At 35.2% G+C, this 21,705-nt stretch overlaps 1 protein-coding gene across 3 annotated transcripts in view; it reads left to right on the top strand.

Moving 5' to 3' along the window:
- Positions 1–21,705, top strand: part of Rock1 (Rho associated coiled-coil containing protein kinase 1) — a 118,452-nt gene that overhangs the window by 45,626 nt on the left and 51,121 nt on the right. For all 3 annotated transcript variants that reach the window (XM_036204728.1, XM_036204727.1, XM_036204729.1), the window contains exons 5-11: positions 2,407–2,582; positions 3,474–3,558; positions 4,652–4,796; positions 5,646–5,784; positions 8,032–8,123; positions 15,574–15,733; positions 17,812–17,872. In XM_036204728.1, coding sequence (XP_036060621.1) covers positions 2,407–2,582; positions 3,474–3,558; positions 4,652–4,796; positions 5,646–5,784; positions 8,032–8,123; positions 15,574–15,733; positions 17,812–17,872 — 858 coding nt within the window. The remainder of the gene's footprint in view (positions 1–2,406; positions 2,583–3,473; positions 3,559–4,651; positions 4,797–5,645; positions 5,785–8,031; positions 8,124–15,573; positions 15,734–17,811; positions 17,873–21,705) is intronic.

Genomic DNA, 21,705 nt, shown 5'->3' with positions numbered 1-21,705 from the left:
AATTTTTAAATCCTGTTTCAGTGGCGAACTTCTTTCTTCTAACAAGGCCACGGATCCTAAGCCACTCTAAATGGTTATCAACTGAGAACCACCTGTTCAGAATACATGAGCTGTGGGAGGCGTTCTTATTCAAACCACCACAATTATCCAATTACTAATGTGTTTATGATGTTTGACAACATCCCTATCCTCTATCCAGAATATATCAGTTATGACAACTAAAAATGCATTTAGACATTGTTGAATATCCCTTGATAGTATCAGTGGGGAACAAGCGTGGGGAGACAGTACTGCCTTTGGTTGATAACTCTTGAAAAATGGATGTTTAGTATTATTTCTGTTAAAGATTAAAATATTTATGTCATAATTGTTCAATTTGTAGTTTAGATGTCTTTGAGTTTTATCTTACTTATTAGATTGTATATGCATAAGTAAGCTATCACCAGAATAACAATACTTCTTTAATTATGGCGCTCAAGTGAGAAATTATACATTTAGTCTGGGGTAGTCATGAAATGATACTTCATTTCTTATCCTTACTCCTAAATTTAGTTGCTTTTAATTTAATGATATGTGGGCATGTATTGTATATGTGTGTAGGTGCATGTGCCTTTGTTGAGGTAGGATGAGAACTAGTGCCATTTGCCTACTTCCTTTGAGACAGGATCTTTCATTGGTGTAGAGTGCACCAATTAATTGATAATGGCTGGCCAGCAAGTCCCAGCTATCCTGTCTCCATCTGTCCAGCATTGAGATTATAAGTGAATGCCAGTATACCCTGCTTTTTACATGGATTCTAGGGATCAAACTCAGGTTCTTGTGTTTGTAAAGGCAAGTGCCTTACCAACTGAGCCCATCTGTCCCTATTTAGTTTTTAAATTAATATAAGTAGAGTTGGATAAACTGCTTAGTAGATAAAAGCATTTGTTCTTGAGAGCTTGAAGACCTAAGTTCAAATTCCTAGCACCCATGTCAACAGTTAAGAGCACTACTGGCTGATCTTTTTAGAAGAACCAGGTTTAATTCTATACACCCACATGGCATCTCACAACCATATGCAATACTAATTCCAAGGAATCTGATTCCTTTTTTTGACCTTCATAGATACTAGGCATGCCCTTTGTGCACAGGCATAATTGTAGGCAAAATCCGTACACATTATTTTAAAAAAAGCTTGGATGTAGCATCGTGCACCTGTAACCCAGCACTAGGGGACAGAAATAGGCAGATCCTCACAGCTTGTTGGCTGGCCAGCATGGATGAAACTGCAAGCTTCCAGTTCAGTGAGAAACCCTATCTTAGTGCCGCAAGGCAGAGTGATAGAGGAAGATACCCAGTGTTGTGCTCTGACCTTAGCATACCTAATGTGAATCCAACACACACACACACACACACACACACACACACACACACACACACACACACACACACGGCACATAAGAAACACAGGGTTGGGGATTTAGCTCAGTGGTAGAGCGCTTGCCTAGCAAGCACAAGGCCCTGGCTTTGATGCTCAGCTCAAAAAAAGAAAAAGAAACATATAAATAAGTAAAATCAATTAAAGCAAGCCTATAACTAAAATGATTAAACACTATTGAGAAAGTGAAATGTGAAGTCTTTAAGACATCTATGTAAGTCTGGTGGTTTTTACCCTGGGGTTTGCTTTTAATTTTGTTCTAAACTAGCGTTTACTTAAAAATTGTTTGATTTTTTTTACTTCAGCTCTGAACACACAATAGATTTATGCCTGATATTTTTGACAGTTTCTTGCTAATGATTTAATCTTCCTTCTAACAGTCTAGAAAGACTGCACTTCAAGTTAGAGGTTATGATTATTTTGTTCATTAGAAATTTGTTAAACATTTTCAGCTATCGGGCATTCAGATGCTAGTTGAACACAGGTTTGCAAGTAAAAGCAATTTGTAGAAGAGATTATGGTCAGTCAGAAACATGGAGAGAGAGGTTAAGCAGATTTCCAGAGCCAAGCAGCTAATGCACAGCAGTGAAGCCAAAGCCCAGTTCATGAGACCTGAGAGTTCTAATGTTCATTTTAAAGTTAACAGTAAACTTCTTGTGTGCATGTAAGAAACTAGAAGTACAGTATTTCTTTGCTTTAGAGGTTTGTCCTTGTTGAAACTATTATAAATAGAAACCTTTCAGTATAAAAAGTTAGGAGGTAGTATACAGAGCTGTGAAATGGCTCCCATTGCCTCTTTGGAATATTCAGTTAGTTTATAGCTTTTTGGTGTGCTGGTGGTGTTTATGCTTGCCCTAAGAATTAGCCTGCACTTACAGCTATCCTACACTGCAGCCATTTACTTCTATCTTACAGTAGTATTTTTATTAGGTTTTATATAAAAATGAAATGTTGCAAAATCATTTTAATTATTTTCTTTTAATTTGTAGCTTTTTTATGCATTCCAAGATGACCGATATCTCTACATGGTGATGGAATATATGCCTGGTGGAGACCTTGTAAACCTGATGAGCAACTATGATGTGCCTGAAAAATGGGCAAGATTCTATACTGCAGAAGTAGTTCTTGCGTTGGATGCAATTCATTCCATGGGTTTTATTCATAGGTAAAGATAACAATGTTTTCGGTTTCTTATATTTTGAAAGGAGTAGTGAAAGAGAACTTAAATATCACTTGATTAATATTTCCTACTCCCAGCCTGATTAGTTTCCTCTCCTGTGACACAGGTACCATGTTAGAATTCTAGCATGTTTAGTTAGTCTTGCTGTAAATATATTCTTTAGTAATGTTAATCTAATTTTATAGCTTTTATATAATATATTTAAAAATAAAAATTATAAAGTAGTTACCAAGTTATGTGATAAGCGTTACTTTATTTTAATTTTTATTATATTATACATAATAGATTTGTTACGTTTTTACTCCTGTATATAATATATTTTTATCATAGCATCACCCATTACCTGTTCATGTCCTGCTCCTACTGTTCTTCCTGTGCCCAACCAATCTCCCTTGTACTTTAATATTTTTTTTACCTCCCTATGACTTTAATTTGGGTCGCTTACAGGAGTGTAGTTGAAGGGTTATTTTCAGGAACATAAGGACTTGCCAGTGGCAGTGCCACTGAAGAAAATGTCTTCCCTAGGTAAACAATGTTTCATTTGACTTTTATGCCTAGGTGATATGCAATTTGTGCTTAGTCTCTGAAGTTACTGATTTTCTTATCATAAGAATCAAACACAGAGAGACCCTGTCTCAAAAGAAAAAAAACAAAAAAGGGGGGGGGGAGGATCAAATTGTGCTTTAAAAAAAAAACAAAACAATTTATAAAGGAATGTTTTGATGAACTTGAGTCTCTAGGTATGGATTAGGAGCAAATGCAGATTTATGTTGCCTCATGTAGGTTAAGGGGACTTTGTAACTGCTTCATAGCCTTTATCAGTGTCTGATCTGTTTCAGCAGTACTCTATTTGAAATGATTTTTTTTTCCCCTCAGAGATGTAAAGCCTGATAACATGCTGCTGGATAAGTCTGGACATTTGAAGTTAGCAGATTTTGGCACTTGTATGAAGATGAATAAGGTTAATTTTTAAATTCTAATTTTGTTTTCTAATTCAAGATAGTATTTCTTTAGAAAATGCTGTTAAGAATTCACTAACCATATCTGGATTTGTCCAGAATCAACAGGACCATATTTGTTGTTCTTGATACCGTGGTTACAGTGTCATATTAGTAACTTGTCAGTGGTTTATTTTTCCTTCTCTATTTGGGGTAAATGTAGATTGCCAGATTTACTAAATCTTTCATGGTAACTAGAAATGGAATTAGTGTAAATGTCACTAAATGTTAAAATTAAGACTTTCTTAAAAAATGGATTTCAAATGTTTCAGAAATATTTTATGAATACTTAGTTGCCTTCTCTTAACATATACAAGATTTTATGGTTCATTTTAAAAGTGAGTTGTAAGAGAAACTCATGTTCACTATTTGTATAATAATAATTTATACATACAGCTAAAGGAGGAAATATGCCACCCTGGTTTTTTTTGGTTGTAATGGTTTATATATTTTTAATTTTACATTAGAGTAGTTAGAAATGTACGGTTATCATTTTGAAAGACATTGATTAAAAGGAAAAGCTACATAAGAACTATTGTGTTAACATTTAGTTTTAATTCAGTTGCATTAATTAAGTAGGTAAAAATAAATAATTATTGGCAGAAGGCATTAAAACACAGACCCAATAGTTACTCCATGTTAACACCCTTAAGCCCTTTGCCTTATACATGCTGCTCAATTTCATATCTATACAGTTAACTTTTGCATATTTTTATCACAGTTCTAGCAAGGTTGAATCAGTCAGATGTTTTGGTTAAAAAAAATGAAATCAGATTTCTATGCTGTAAAATGCTTTGTTATATAATCCCTTCAATCTGTTTGCTTTGATTTGGTCTCTGCAATTAATATTCAGTCATTATATTGGCAGTTAGAAAAATAAGAAATGGTGGGTGGCATCTAGTGAGTGTTATAAACAAAACAAAAATTTGAGTTACTGTTTTTTAACTATTGAGAATAATGTGTTAAATTTTTGTATATTATATAACTCAGTTCTTCTTTTGGTTATATTAAATTGAAAACAATTAAATCCTAATCCAGGCTTGCTGCTCCTTTTAGGAAGGTATGGTACGATGTGATACAGCAGTTGGAACACCTGATTATATTTCACCTGAAGTGTTAAAATCTCAAGGTGGTGATGGCTATTATGGACGAGAGTGTGACTGGTGGTCAGTTGGGGTATTTTTATATGAAATGCTTGTAGGTGAGTAAAGGAGGGGTATAAGTATATGTTTGTGTATTTTAAGATTATATGTGTATTTTATCCGCATGTTTGTCTGTGTACCATGCACAGTCCAGCAGAAGGTGGGGAATAGATCCTGTGTCCTGTGTAAGAGCAGTAAGTGTTCTTAACTGCTGAGGCTTTGTTTAAGTATCTTGGGTTTTTCTTTTTCTTTTTTTTTTAAAGATTTATTTATTTATTTAAGGTGCAGTGGTGTTTTGTCCACATATACTCTGTGAGGGTATTGGATCTCCTGGAATTGGAGTTAAAGACAGTTGTGAGCTGCCCTGTGGGTACTGGGAATTGAACCCAGTTCCTCTGGAAGAGCAGCCAGTGTTCTTTACTGCTGAGCCATCTCTCTAGTCCCTGTTCTCAAGCATCTTGGGTTTTTCATCCCAAGCTCACTGCTTGGCTTCTCTCATAAAATATTTATATATTAAGCAGCATGAATTTGTATGAAATAAATATGGTCCCTAATGTATTTTGTCTGTGTTTTAAAAACTGTTTTTGCCGGGCATGCCTTTAATCCCAGCACTCGGGAGGCAGAGGCAGGTGGATCTCTGTGAGTTCGAGGCCAGCCTGGTCTACAGAACGAGATCCAGGAAAGGCACAAAGCTACACAGAGAAACTCTGTCTCGAAAAACAAAAATAAACAAACAAAAAAGAGCTGTTTCTAGAGGCTAATTTTGTGATGTGTTAACTTTTCTATATTAATTTTGTGCTTTTAGTTTAACAAATATTTTTTTAACCAGGTAACTGATTCTTTTTTAAAATACATATTTTTACAAATGTATTTCTTTGGTTTTCATATTTCCTGTTGGTTTTTTTCAGGTGATACTCCTTTTTATGCAGATTCTTTGGTTGGGACTTACAGTAAAATTATGAACCATAAAAATTCACTTACTTTCCCTGATGATAATGACATATCAAAAGAAGCAAAAAATCTCATTTGTGCCTTCCTTACCGACAGGTAAATAATTTTGACGTTGAGTGTCCTTTTGTTGTTGTTGTGTGTGCTGGTACCCCAGCACACGGGTTGTCCCTCCTCTCCTCTCAAAGCCAGGTTGTGAGCCTTGCATAGCATGTACTTTTTCTTGCTGAATCATCTCATCAGCTTATACACTTCTTTACATTCTAAGGCACTCTCATCTTGCCTCTCAGGTTTTGAGGCTCATACTTAATCTCTTGTGTGTGAACTATTAGAATGTAAAAGCTGAGATCTTGACAATTATATATGATAATGAAGCCTGACGCAAGTTTAAGATACTCTGATACCTTTTCTGGCTGTCAGCTTAGTGCATATAAGTGGTTGGCTGATAGCCAGATAACTTTTTTCTTTTGTGTTTTAACTTGATTATCAGACTGATAATTATTAAATCTTGGATTTTCCTCCCTCCCCTCTCCTCCCCCCCCCACCCGCCTTTTCCCACACAGCCCTGGCTGTCCTGGAACTCACTTTGTAGACTAGACTGGCCTCAGACTCAAAAAAAAATCCACTTGCCTCTGCCTTCTTAGTGCTGGGTTAAAGTTATATGACACCATACCCAGCTAGGTTTTTTTTTTTTCTTTATGCATTAAACCTCAGAAATGTGTGTGCATCTTTCATCACTGATTTGCACTAATGGAAAGCATATTCCCCTTAGTTACATAAAAATGATGACACACCTTCAATTTATTCCAGTTTTGATTTGGTGATGATACAGTATTAAAATGAGTGCATTTCTTATAAATATTGTTATGGCTGTTGTGTTTTCCAGCTACAACAGTGTTTATAAATGTATGTGTTTTTGAAACAAGAAAATGGAACATTTCATACACTTTTGAAGTGTACTGTAATATATATGTTTGCAGTACTGGGAATTGAACCTAGGACTTAAGATACAGGACAGAGAAAGTGAGGGATTTAATTCAGTGGAGTACTTGTATAAGAACTTGGATTTAATTCTTTTAAGTGCACAAAACAGAATCAAATGACTTTATAAGATTACATTAATGTTGAATGTATATTGCTATTTTAAGTAGCAAGCCAATACTTGAATATCAATTTTATGTTTATTTTAATTAAAATTAGTTTATCTTCAGTATGTCCTTTAGAGATTGAAAGGCACAGTTCAGATACTTTAAATGTAAGTAACTGTCTTGTGTTGTATGTTTGGTGCTAGTCATATAGAAATTAGCAAGTTACATGGCATCTGTCTCGAGTAACTTCATAGTTCTCTTGGAAGAAAATAGACATTATGCAGTGGTAATTACAGTGAGATAAGTACTGTGAACCAGAGAACCCAACCTAAGAAAGAGTCAGTGAAAGCTGCTAACAAAGTGTTACACATATAAAACAATGTTTTTAACTTTTGAGAAATTTGGAATTGATGGTGTTCTAATTAAGCTCTGCTGCAAAACATGAGGCACTAAACTCTTTTCACTTCTGTTGAGCGCCAGTTTTAGTTCATTATGCTCTCCAGAGAGGGGCTAGTGATGCTTGTGGATTTGTTTCTTATTCATTTTAATATATGGGTGACTGTTTTACTGCAGACTGGGCCCAAGACATTGTACACTCTAAATGCTATGCCACTGGACTGCAGTCTCCAGTAGCTCCAGTTGGCTTGAGCTTGTGATCCTCCTTCCTCTGCAGGGACTATCAGGATGTAGTCAGATTCCCCATGCCCTGCTTTGCCATCTTCAGGCTTTAATGGATTAAAAATACTGAACAGTTTTTAAAAATAAAGGGGAAATTAAAATTTTAAATGTGTTTCTAGGATCTTTGGTAGAATTTGCCATGATTAAAATTGTTTACGCAAGAAAAGTCATTGTGTTTGACTTATCTAAATTTACTCATCTGAGTTTTCATTAAAATAGAAACTAGGAATGAGTCTATGCTTTTATATATATTTTTTCCTTTCAAAATATTTCTTTAATATAAATCTGCTCTTTATTTTCTGAAAATTTTGCTCATGATAGATTTTGGTTCTTCAAGACAGGGTTTCTCTGTGTAGTCCTGGCTGTCTTGGGACTCACTTTATTATCCAGGCTGGCCTCTAACTCAGAGATCCGTCAGCTTTTGCCAATATGAAAGGTGTGCTCCACCACACCCTGCCTGATAATAGATTTTTAAGGTGACAGATCTGTTCAGGTTTGGTGTTCTGTCACAAAGAAACCTGTACAGGTTATAATAATACCTTAAATAATTAATTACTTTTCTCCTTCCCTTTCCATTTAGAGAAGTGAGACTGGGCAGAAATGGTGTAGAGGAAATCAAACGTCATCTTTTCTTCAAGAATGATCAATGGGCTTGGGAAACACTCCGAGACAGTAAGTTGTTTTTTCCCTGGACATTCAAGAATGTTTGAAAGTAGTTGTAGGCAGTTGGAAGTACGTTGCTAAATATTTGTGTAGAGTTGATGAAAATAAGCTCACAGTGCTGTATATAAATTGTCTAAACCTAGTTAAAAAGAATATTTGATAATGCTGGAGAACTTTGTGGAGGCTGAGTTATTTCAATATGGAAAAAAATCAGCTGGGCGGTGGTGGCGCACGCCTTTAATCCCAGCACTTGGAGGGCAGGGCCAGGCGGATCTCTGTGAATTCGAAGCCAGCCTGGGCTACCAAGTGAGTTCCAGGAAAGGCGCAAAGCTACACAGAGAAACCCTGTCTCAGGAAAAAAAAAAAAAAAAAAAAAAAATTCAGTAAGTAGGAACAGTTGGAATAAAAATGTTATCTCTTGTGAAAGGACAAGTTTTTCTCTTATTTTAATTAAAACATAAGGTATAAGAAGGGTATGTTATTGCTAAATATAGACTACAACACAGTTTTATTTATGTGGACATTGGAACTTGTGGTATACTTGATTTCATTAGGGCTTTGCAGATTGCACTCGTGAAATAAATACATAGTATGCTAGAATTTAATTTTTGGTCATTGTAGAACATTTCCTTTGTTTTTATAAAAGAAAGTTAAAATTATATGGTGATCTGAAGAAAACTTTACGTAAGACATATAAGTCAGTTATATTAAAATCATATAATAGCACTAAAGATGTCCCAGATTTGAAAGAATAAGAATTTATCTTTTTCCTACTGAAGCATCAGAAAAATCTTTTTTCCTTTTTATTTATCAAAAGGATAGCGCTGCTATGTCATTAGCCATGAACAGTAATGGAAATGAGCTCTTCTGGATAGTGTTAGGAACATTAAGACTGGAATTCATGAGCCAGAGAGTGGAAGTTCTTCTTGAGGGACAGTTTGTAAATTAATGTCAGACAAATGGGTGATATAAGCCGGGCGATGGTGGCGCACACCTTTAATCCCAGCACTCGGGAGGCAGAGCCAGGCAGATCCCTGTGAGTTCAAAGCCAGCCTGGTCTACAGAGCAGATCCAGGACAGGCACCAAAACTACACAGAGAAATCTTGTCTCAAAAAACCAAAGAGAGAGAGAGAGAGAGAGAGAGAGAGAGAGAGAGAGAGAGAGAGAAGGAGGGAGGGAAGGAGGCAGAGAGAGAAAGAGAAAAAGAAAGAGGTTATATAGGTTTGCTAGTTTTTGTGGTGTATTCTAGTTATTAAAGGTTACTAAATGAAACAGTTACATTGCTTACAACATAGCATATAGTGTCCCAAGCTATAAAATTACCGAAGAAGACGAGGAGGAGGAAAGCAAAGCAAATTACTCTAGAGATCAATAGATTGTACCATAGCAAGAAGTGTTATCAACTGTGTACTTAGAGGCTTATTAGAGGAGCTACTACAGCAGCAGCATGATCTTGGAAGAACTCATTAACAGTTACACCTAGAGAAAAACCTGATCCACTGATAGATGTGATGTCATTCTTGTCCTTAGACTGCAAGGTAGACTTGCTAGACAGCAGTGAGCAGGAAATAAGGCAGATAATTATATTGAAAAGTTTTTTCTTTTATTCATGTATGCTTTTAGTAAATTTTTAGAATAAAAATCTAAAAAACTATATACAGTGACTAAAGAGAAGTATCTTTTGAATTTTTTTTGAATGATTTTTTTAGAGTTAGGAAATATACAGATAACTATTGGAATAAACTACATAATAAACCACTCCAAAAGTAGGATGGTTATATTTCTTTCTTAGGCTTGAAAAGTTTATATTAAGTAGAAGAGAAATATTTGAATCCCTATTCAGGCCAAGCATGATTTTATTTCAGGCATTGGAAGAACAACAGTATTATTTTCTCTTGTGCAGCTCATAGTTGTGTGGGAATTGGGGTCCAAAAACCCATGCCACTTTATTATAAGCCTGCATGTCCTTAATAAAACTGTCTTATAAAAAATGTGGGCTTATAGCTTTAACTCTTATGACTTTATACTTAACAGATTATTGCTATCTTTTGCAAATTATTAGTATTGTCATTTCTTTATATTTTAAAGAGCTTCTTTGTTGTCTGTTTTTAGAGGCTTTTGTTACTGCTTTTGTTTAGTTTATTTGATTATGCTAAGAATCAAGCCCAGGATTTTAAATTCCAGACTAGCACTGTACGTACCACTGAGCCACAGGCCTATCCTTACGGTTTTGTGATAACCCTAGTTAGAGTCAACATACTTAGGAGCATTTTTATATTTTTTTGAACTTAATAAGTTCTGCTTTGTGATTATTGAAAGACTAAAAGCTGTAGAACTACTATCATTTTCTTTCCTTTTCCTCTTCCTGAACTTCATGGCCCACTCCTAAAACACCAAGAATGCTGAACTTAGTGAACTAAGTTTTAAATAATTATATATAATGGCTATAATTCCTTTTGAAGATTTCTTTACTTTTATTATCTGCATGTTCGCTTGCATGTATGTATGTGTAACGTGTGTGGCTGGTGCCTGCAGAGACAAGAAGGAAGGTGTTGTAACCCTGGGACTGAAGCTGTAGATAGTTGTGCACTGCCATGTGGATGCTGGGAACCAGACAGGCTACCTGAGAACAGCCACTTAGTGGCTGAGCATCTCTCCTGTTCCTGTTTTGAACACACACCCCCCTTTTTGGTAAAATTGCTTACTTTTACAATTCATCTAGTTTCACTACTTTAATGTTTTACAGTCACCATGACAATTAGTCTCCTAGTCAACCTGTTTTTCTTTGTTTTGTGGTTATGTGGTACATACTTTCTCTGAACCTCCTGAATCTGTTCACCTTTTGTTTTTGTTTTTTTGAAGGCATAAAATATTAAGATTATAAAATTACTTTTACATTTACTTGAGGTAGCGTTGAAGAAATGGTAGGAATGTGAGATCAAGATAGAAGACTAGGGCTGGAGAGATGGCTCAGGAGTTAAGAGCACTGGCTGCTCTTCCAGAGGTCCCCAGTTCAATTCCCAGCACCCACATGGTGACTCACAACTATCTATAATGAGATCTGGTGCCCTCTTCTGGCCTGCGGTCAAACATGCTGTATACATAATAAATAAATAAATCTTTTTTAAAAAAAAGATAGAAGACTATAAAGAAATGAAAAGACCCTCTTCCCCTGACAAGCCAGTGGTAGTTCAGGGATTAAAAAATCTAAATCTATATGACTTCCCAGCCTTTGATCATTGTAATATTGTGTACCATTTAATGATTTTTCTCCATTATCAGAAATGTAAGGAGTCAACATGTTGACAGTTTTAAGTTTTGTATGAAAGTATATGATCTGGTGTTTACTACATGTGATGTAATGTTAATAGTGCTATGTTAAACCATAATGTGGTTACCTGCAAAACATTTTTCCTTTCATTGTGTCATTGGAAAGAAAATACTGCCATTGTTTAACCTCCTATAGCTGGTGAGAAATATATAAGGTGCTGTCAATGACAAACTGTCTGCTTACGTCCTATCAATTTAGTGAAAAGCAAACATAGACTTTTATCCTGAGTTTTACTGATTAAGACTCTGATCTCAGAGTTTTACATTATCATGGTAAAGATTAATAATATGGTCTTCATTAATAAGGAACTTATGACCTAACTTGCAAGTCATGATTCTTTAAAAGTTCAGACTTTGTCGACATTGTAATGAATTCGTTTTTTGTTTTAAATAATTATTTTTCTTTTGTGGGAAGTAGACATGACAAAATCTTCAACTTTAGTCATATTTAACTCCCAGTTACCAGTGTTAAGCATATTCACATTGCCGTACAACCATCATCATTGTGTATCTCCAAAACTTTCATCATTCCAAATTAAAAATCTTTATTCATTAAATACTAATATTCCTTTCTTCTTCCCAGTTGACCCCCCCCCTCCAGTAAGCACTGTATAACTTTCTGTCTCTATGAATTCAATTATTCAGGGTACCTCATTTAAGTAAAACACCATAGTACTTATATTTCTATGACAGGCTTGCTTTACCTAGCAGACATCTACCTGTCTCATCGCTGTTGCAACATCAGTCATATTTTCCATTGTTGGTGTGTGTGCCACATTTGTTAATCCATTTATCAGTCATTAAACACTTAGATTTCTCTACTTTCCAGCTATTGTGAGACATTCTTCCACTAATGTTCGTGCAGAAATAATATGTTACATTATAGCTATTTTATATCATGTAGAGTATATATGCATACTTGCAGAAATTTCCTGTCTTGAGTATCAACAAAGTGCAATTTAACAATCATTTGCATTTCTGTGTTTAGGTTTTTGAAGAATCAGTTATTACCCACCCTGATGCTGTCTCATAGTGGCTTTAGTTTGCAATATCCTAATGACTATTGATGGTAAACACTTTCATGTGTGCTTATTGGCCATCTGCATAATTTTTAGTTTCCCCACTTTTAATTGGTTCAATTTTTGTTTCTAATTATTATTCTATGAATTTTTTAAATAGTAAAAAAGTGGTCATCTTAAGTAATCTTGGCTTTTACATTAATCTGTGTGGTTTTCTTCCCCTGGTTTTTTTTTTTTGTCATGTAACTGATTATACTGTTGACTGTGTGCATCTTCATGTGGTTCTTTTGAGGGCTTCCTTTATTTGTATTTAGTGTCCTATATATGTAAATTCATATATTTTATCAGATTTGGGGAGCTCTGGGCATTATTTCTTTTAATATTCTTTCTGCCTCTTTTTTTCCTCTTCTGCCAGAACTCTTGGGATGCATATATTGGTTGGTGGTGTGACACAATTCCTTTAGACTCTGTTCACTTTTTCATTCCACTGCCAGAATTTATATTTGGTTCCTTTTTCTATCTCCTGACAGTTAAGGCATCATTCTCCTGCTTCCTTATAGTTCATTGTCCATAGTATCCTTTAGTACTTATACATATTAAGAAGATTATAAAGTTGAATTTAGTAATTCAAGTGTCTTGGGTTTTCTAGTGATAATTTCTAGCATTTTTTTTTCAAAACTTCCTTGTAAGTGAACCATATGCCCTTTTAAAAATATATGTGTATGCTTTGTAATTTTTTTGTCATGAGCTTGACATTTTGAATTGTTAACTCTGAAATCAGATTAGTCCTCTAAGGGTTGTTGGTTATTGTTGCCTGTCCTAACTCATTTTTACAAAGTTTATGTCTCCTGTCTTGTATGATCACTGTGGTCTCTGTTCTGTTAGCCAGTGACAGAAATTTCCTGAAGTACCAAAATTGTGAGCCCCTGTTTTTTTTTTTTCTTTATTTTGATTTTATTAATTTGTATGTATATGTGTATACCTGTAGTATGTTGTCCCACATGTATGTAAGCATTAACAAAAGCCAGAAGAGGGCATCAGAGCTCCTGGAACTGGAGTTAGAAGTGTTTGTGAGCCACCTGATGAAGGTGCTGGAAACAGACTTGTGCAAGAGCAGCAAGTACTCTTAACTGCTGAGCCAGTCTAAACATCACAATTCAGAAGCAGAGATTGTAGAGCTCTCCCAGGGTGATTTAACTTACATTTCAACAGTTTTTAAAAAATAACAGAAAAACCTTGACACATTTAAAACTACTCTGATGGGCTAGTGAGATGGCTCAGTAGGTAAATGTGCTTGCTACCAAAGGCTGATCCCTGATTTTAACCCTACAAGTTGTCATGGACTTGTATACACATCAAGTAAATTGTAATGAAATATTTTTTAAAAATTAAACTAACTCATAGGAAAATCAAGTACATAGATAGCAGCAAGAGAAAATATAGCACACTGGTTGGCTTCTTTAAAATATTCTTACGTGATAATTTAAAAAAGAGTTTTGTAGCTTCGAGTAGTTGACTAATCTCTGTTGGAAACTTGATAGCAGGGGCTATTATCTTTAACATTATAAGCTGTTTAACAGTATTCATGGACTTAGATGACAATAACATTTCTCTCCCCATTCATGATAGCTGCAAGTGTATACATACATTGTCAAATGTTATTTCATTGGATTAAAAAAAAATTCAGATTCAAAAGTATTGTTTTAAGAAGAAAATTTCCCAGGTATGGTCATTCACAACTTTAATCCTAAGCACTCAGAATGCAGAGACAAGCAGGTCTCAGTGAATTTGAGGCCAGATATGGCTACACATTAAGACTCTATTTTCAAAGAAAGAAAAGGAAGGAAAGAAGAAAGGAGGAAGAGAGAGAGGGAGGGAAAGAAAGGTTGGTTGGATGGATGGATGGATGGACAAATGGAAGGATGGATTTTGCCAAGCCCATAATTTACTTGCCAGGGAGCAGAAACCTTTTACTTACTCCTCATTTTACGTATCAGACAGTTGCTGTTACTGGGATGATGGCATTATCTAGTTAGGCAGTTCTTTTGACCATGAAAGTGAATGGTAGAAAGGTCCCACTTCCCCTTTGTTGCTGCTGTTGGTTAATGCTATAGCTTTATTGGACTAGCTTGTTACTTTGTTCTAAAATTGGCCAAATAGTTCTTTGTGCCTAAGATTGAACTTGATAGATATTTCTTGCCTGCATCCCAGTGAATAAAAAGAAAAATAGCTCCTGTGTATAAGAAAGTTCATTAAACAAGTTGGTTTTGCTCATGTTCATCTTTTCTCCTACGGGAAAGTGCAGTAATTGTTATCTAAGGTATTTTTTGGCTGCTCTATCTTTACACTAAAGACTTTATACTTAGTTTTTAGATGTGCTCTTTGTATCGTAGTGGAGCTCCAGAAGACATTAGTAACATTAATTTCATATGGTATGACTATTTAAACATTGTTACTAGGGTTTTGCATTATTAGATGGATGCCCTTTAACCACTCTCCATGTATGATTCCCTTCCTCCTTGCATTTCTAGTGCAACTAAGAAATGACTTTTGATTTCTGGCTTTCTGTATAGCAGATTAACAACTTTAAAAACAAAAACGAAACTATGCAGTACTTAAAATTAACCTTTTCTTTTTGAAGTATACTTTGTTAAGCTATAGGTTCTGGAAATTAATGTGTACATTTCCAAGTCCTTTTGAGTATTTTAAACTATGTTGTGTTTTGTAGCAAATCTTAACTTTGCCTGTAGCATTCAACGTAATCTTGAAGTGTAAGTAACTGCAAATATATAATCATTTTCATTTAATTTTGAATTTTTTAGTAAATCCTAGTGTTGTAAAATTTAATGCATCTTATGTTAGGGTTCACAAGTTATTTAGAAGCAAGACCATCTAGTATTTAGTATGGAATCCTGTTTGCTTGCTTTAGGTGAGATCTGTTTTGTTTCACAGTCCAGCCCTGGACCCCTGGGCTAAAACACTTCTGACTAGCTTCTTGCGTAGCTGGGACTATAAGTGTGTGCTACTGTGCTACACTGGTGTAGATCTTTGAGCCACTATATTTGTATTCTAAGTTTGAAAAGAACAACTACTCTCCTTCTGTTTTTAGCTGTAGCCCCAGTTGTACCTGATTTAAGTAGTGACATTGATACTAGTAATTTTGATGATTTGGAAGAAGACAAAGGAGATGAAGAAACATTTCCTATTCCTAAAGCTTTTGTTGGCAATCAACTACCTTTTGTAGGATTTACATATTACAGCAATCGTAGGTAAGTATACTAAGCAGTAATTTAGGGGTAAGTGATAATTCTTTTATATTCAATATATATATATATATATATATATTTTTTTTTTATTTATTTTTTTTTTTGAGCTGAGGATTGAACCCAGGGCTTTGTGCTTGCTAGGCAAGCGCTCTACCACTGATCTAAATCCCCAACCCCACTATCTTTTCTTAAAGATATCTAAATAATCTTTTTAGGTAGATTTGATTGTATCTAAAGATACAACTTTTTATTATACCAGTTTTTATTTCTAGAATTTGGTATTTGGGGTTTTTTTTACCCTAGTCCCATTCATGTTCAGAATATAGTTTTTCAGGAAAATCTATGTTGAATTATGTAGCATATCTTAAAGTGAAAATAACATGAAACAATTGTATTAGTACTGACAGTTCAGCCACTATTTTTATTTAAAGAGTTATGTATGGCTCAAAAATTTTGGAACTGTGGGAACCCTGCTGGGAGACCAGCTCCCACATTTTACAACAGGGTACTCTTGAGGAGAGAGGGATAAGAGATATTAGATAGAAGGACAGAGGGTAGGGAAACAAACACAGGATAGCCTGGATCGATATCCACCAGCCCCAAAAATGTAGTAAAGCACATGGAGTAAGCACTCTGTTATCTCTTATTACCACTGGCACTATCTACTGATAGCCTCTGTCTTTACATGTACTTAAGGTATAAGCTTTACCTTTGACATTTCATTGTGTTGGGTATTCATCCATTCAACTGATATATTTGATAATTTGCTCTTTGTCACATATATGGTTCATACTATGATACAGTATAAGATATAGTATATATCCAGTGAGGAAATTGATGAGTTGTACAATATAAGTAAGTTTTATGTAATAGAAACAAAGTGCTAGACCAATATTGGGCAGCAAAGCACATGACAGCACTTCTGGTATAAATCTGCACACCATTGTTGTTCACTGCTCCAAACTTTTGTTCTCAGCAATTCTACATGGTGTGGTTTTAAACATTTCATTTACTTGGAGTTATTATTAAGTTTGAATTATTATAGCTAATTTTACTTTAAAGAGTCTTATAATTTGGGTCTACTGTAGATAGAAAACAGGGCAGTGTAGACCTGCCTCCTAAACTCACTTCCCCAGGAATTTACTTAGAACTGCACTGGGTACTTTCGCAGCAGCATTACCAGCATTACACCTGAGCTTTCTTCATAGAACAGCCTACTATTTAATTCCTTCTTCCTGACACTTAAATAATACTGTAGCTATTTTATGTTAACATGTACACAGGTCTAGATAGGTTTTTGTAAAGTCTAATCTTATGTTATATTACCTAGGCTATAATGTTGGGCAAATAACTTTGAATGCTTTTCTGAAACACTCAGTATGTTAATAAACAATCCCTAGTAGTTACAAAGGTAATGTTTCAGTGGCTAGAACACTGTCTAAGCTAATTTAAGGCTATGCTTGTCTTTTGCTATTTATTTTCTGATTCCCTCCAGTGTAAACTGAGTTTCATCAGTATGCTCTAAAACATTTTAAGAATTTTGTGTAGCATGTGAATGTTTAGTAAAATGAAGTAAATAGTGAGAGTACTATAAGATTTTTATTAATTGTATTTGCACTATGGAGCTTCCTGGTTTTATGTACTTTTATTTGTGCCATGTAGTTCAAAGCCTCAGTGGAGTTAAAAGCAAAATTAGAAGAAACATAGTGTGGTTGTGATTTCTTTGAATTTCAGTAGCAACTATTGGAGTACTTCGTGTAATAAATACAACTTTGTTTCTTGATATTGATGCATCATTAATGTTTTCATTTAAGTATGCTTAAAAATGGCTAGTTTTTATTTCAGTTTATCTTGTACAGTATAAATATTGATATATTTTCCTATAGAAATGTTTCATTATAATCACAATGAGTGTTACTGAAGAACTATTTAATTTATATATCATGTCTGTTTCTAAATTAAAAATTAATTTGTACTTAATTTTTTAAGAATTACCTAGTATAATACTGAACATAAAACAGGCACAGAATACTTACTGTTTGTTGCTGTTTCTTTTTAAATTCCTCACCCTTACCCTGTAGATACTTACCTGCAGCTAATCCCAGTGAGAACAGAACCACTTCCAATGTGGATAAAAGCTTGGTAGGTATTTCTTGCTATCAGTTTTTTTTGTTTTTTTTTTTTTAATTTTTTAAATTCACAGATATGTATTTGTATGCATGCTGTTGAGTAAGCATATGTATTGCTTGTGAATGTGCAGTTAGTGTGTTTAGATATTTATGACACTTGTTTTTTTGAAATGGGTTTTTCATTGTAGCCCTTGCTATTATGGAATTCACTCTGTAGACTATACTGACTTTGAACTCACAAAGATCCACCTGCCTCAGCCTCCTGAGTGCTGGGATTGAAGATGTGTGCCACCACTGCTAGGCATGATACTTTCAAATTATTGTCTACTCTTCAGTATGATTTCTTACTTGAATATCAAATGGAATTTATATATATGTATATATATATGAATAGTTAATAAGTTATAAATTGCTACTGATTAACAATTATTATCCTTTAAATCTTTGAATTAAGAATATATGAAAAATCCTTTTATATCATTAAGGAAGTTGAAATTGAACATACTGGTACGTGGCTGTAACCTTAACACACTGGAAGCTAAGGTGGGAAGATCACAAGTTCAAAGCCAGTCAGGGATATGTGGGGTTCCATGTCAACCTGGGCTACATTGAAAGAAATCTTTGTTTGAAAAAAGATAGTGGGCAGTGGGGATTACTAGAAGGAACACATAACACATTAAAAAGTTTTTAATGGGCTGGCGGTAGTGGCACACGCCTTTAATCCCAGCACTTGGGAGGCAGAGGTGTGGTGATATTTTATTTGTACTGAAATGTGATTTTATTTGTATATTAATAAAGTTGTTTTGGGGTCAGAGCAAGCCACAGCAGAAGCTGGGCTATGGTGGTGCATGCCTTTAATCCCAGCACTTGGGAGGCAGAGCTAGGCAGGATCTCTGTGTGTTCAAGGATACAGCCAGCATGGCAACACATACCTTTAATCTCAATACCAACCACAGAAGACCTGGAGATCTGTACAGACAGGCAGTGATGAGGAGGTCATGTAGCTGGCTTTACACCCAATGAGAAGGCAGAACAGAAAGTCTATATAAAAGACAGGACACAGGAAGTAGCGCTCTGGTGGAGAGGAAAGACAGACAGAGCAGCAGTGAAGGGTAAGGTTTTCAGCTCTCAGCTATCGCTCTGACCTCTTGGCTTTTAACTGCAGTTGGCTCTGTGTTTCTTATTTAACAAGAAGGTTACATCTACACAGACGCAGGCGGATCTTAGTGAGTTCGAGGCCAGCCTGGTCTACAGAGCGAGATCCAGGAAAGGCACAGAGCTACACAGAGAAACCCTGTCTTGAAAAAAAAAAAAAAAAGTCTTTAATGGATGAAGAGATGTGTGTGTGTGTGTGTGTGTGTGTGTGTGTGTGCGAAATATATACAACATAGTTTATCATTTTAACAAATTTAAGAATACAGTTAAATAACATTAGGAACCATCACATAGCTTAGCTAGCTACTCATCTCTTGAAGTTTTTCATCATTCTAAGATGGAAACTGTATTAAATGATAATTACTCATTTCATCACCTCAGGCCCTAGTAATGACTGTTCTAGTTTCTCTAACAATGAATTTATTCTACCATCTTCTTATAAATGGAATTAGATTCATTTGTCTTTATGTGACTGGCTTATTTCATTTACCTTAATTCATCCATGTTGCAGTATGTATTAGAATCTCCTTCCTTTTTAAGGCTGAATAATATCTCAGTGGACATGTAGACCACATTATTGTATATACATGCTTTAAATGAAAAGAGTTCAATAAAGGGACTGTTAATGCTACAAAAACCAATCAAACGGAAAAATAAAGGGTAAGAAAGCATCTTTGGACTAACAGCAGTGGAAAGCAATTGCTCCTGTACTGCTGAGAGCAAGGAGAGAGAATTGTGTTGCTATAGCTCTTAGAAAGCCTGGCATCATAGAAGAGGAACACAGAATATAGAACACCGAAGCATAGCAAAGAACAGTATTGGGAGAGTAACTTCATATTGTTTGTTTGTATTTTCCCTTATGTTCTGAGACTAATCATAGCACAGCAGATCCAGGTAATGTAGTCTGTAGGTTTTATGATAAAAGTAGAAGGTGGTAGATCTTTAAGACTGAAAGGGAGTTGGGAAAATAGAGAATAATCAGTATTTTCAGCATAACTTAATTTGTTCATTCTTTGGAATTAGGAATATATGATAAATATATTATTAGGGAACTTGGTATGTTCTAGTTAAGAACTCTTTCTGTTTTTCATGTGGCTGAAAAACAAGCCTGCCTTCCTTAAAATTAAGAAAACCATTTGCAGTTAAGTAGGACTTTGCTGGGGAAAATTCCTAGTTTTAGGAATAATTATCTTATTATCTTTAAAGCACTCTCCCCCACCCCACCCCCTGGAGCTGAGGACCGAACCCAGGGCCTTGCACTAATAGGCAAGTGCTCTACCACTGAGCTAAATCCCCAACCCCTAAAGCATTCTTAAAATATTTTGTGTACACAGGGTGCTTTTTATTTGCTTTTGTTTGGGGGTTTGGGTATTTTGTGGTACTGGGAATTCAAGCCAGTGTCTTATAAGCTTGACCACTGAGCTATATCCCCATTGTCTTGCTTATATGCTTTTAATCAAGAAGCAAAGGAGTAGCAATTTTTTAAATTGGTTTTTACAGTTTTTTTCAAGATTTAAAATTTTTATGCGTATATGTATATGCCTGGATATATATATGTAGGTGCACCATGTGAGCATAAATAGCTATGGAAGACATGAGAGAGCCTTAAATCATCTGGAACTGGAGCTACAGGTGATTATGAGCTACCCAATATAGGTTCTGGGAACTGAACTCTGTTCTTCTGTAAGAGTAGTAAGTGCTTAACCACTGAGCCCATTTGCTGATTTTGAGGCAAGGTTCTATGTAGCTCTTACTGGCCTCAGGCTCTGTCTAGTCAAAGATGACCAAGAACTTGATCCTTGTGCCCCTTAATCTCAAGTGTTGGTATTAAAAGTATGGGTAACTTACATCCAGTTTATGTAATACTGGGGAATAGAAGCCAGGGTTTCATGCATCCTAGGTAAGTAAGCACTGTATTATTTCCCAAGTACTATATATTTATTTTTCACTTCGTTTAGTTTCCTGAGGTAGTCTCATAGGTTAGGATGGCCTCTTAACTAGCTATGATGACCTTGAACTTTTGATCTTTCTGATTCCACCTCTGAAGTATCAACAGTGGTTTTTAAAAACAGGAGCAGTTGTTTTCCTTTTGATGTAAAAGAACATGTGAAAAAGAAAGTGAGAAAAGGCGGAAGGAACTATGCAAGTACCTTTTCTGCTCTAGTCATTTTTTTAAAAAATCTGTGTGTGTGTGTGTGTGTGTGTGTGTGTGTGTGTGTGTGTGTGTGCGTGCAGGTACCTTTGCAGGTCAGAAGCAAGCATCAGATCCCAGGGAGCTGGAGTTACAGGCATTTGTGAACTACTTGATAATAGGTGCTGGGAATTAAACTGAGGTGTCTGGAAGAGGGATAAGTGCTCTTAACCACTGAACCATTCCTTCAGCCCCTGGTCACTTTTTTCTTTCAAGTTTTTTTTTTTTTTAAACTTCTTTTAAATCACTTTATTTTTTGAAATTAGAATTATAACATTCCCTCCTTTTCTTTCCTCCTCCAAGCCCTCCTATATGCCCCTTATTGTTTTCTTTCAAATCTGTGGGCTTTTGAATTTTCATTTCAAACTCTTTGGCAAAATATATAGCTAATAGGGGCTCAAAATTTCTTAAAATGAAAATACTTCCTAGGGAAAGTAACAAAGTATTTTTTGTAATCTTGCACTTCCTAGATTTCTCTAGGATGTAAGGTAACTAGTACT

Source organism: Onychomys torridus, chromosome 13, assembly GCF_903995425.1.
Source record: "Onychomys torridus chromosome 13, mOncTor1.1, whole genome shotgun sequence".
NCBI classification, from domain to species: Eukaryota; Metazoa; Chordata; class Mammalia; order Rodentia; family Cricetidae; genus Onychomys; species Onychomys torridus.
Note: the sequence above shows the minus strand (reverse complement) of the source record. Positions and strands in the feature narration are given on the sequence as shown.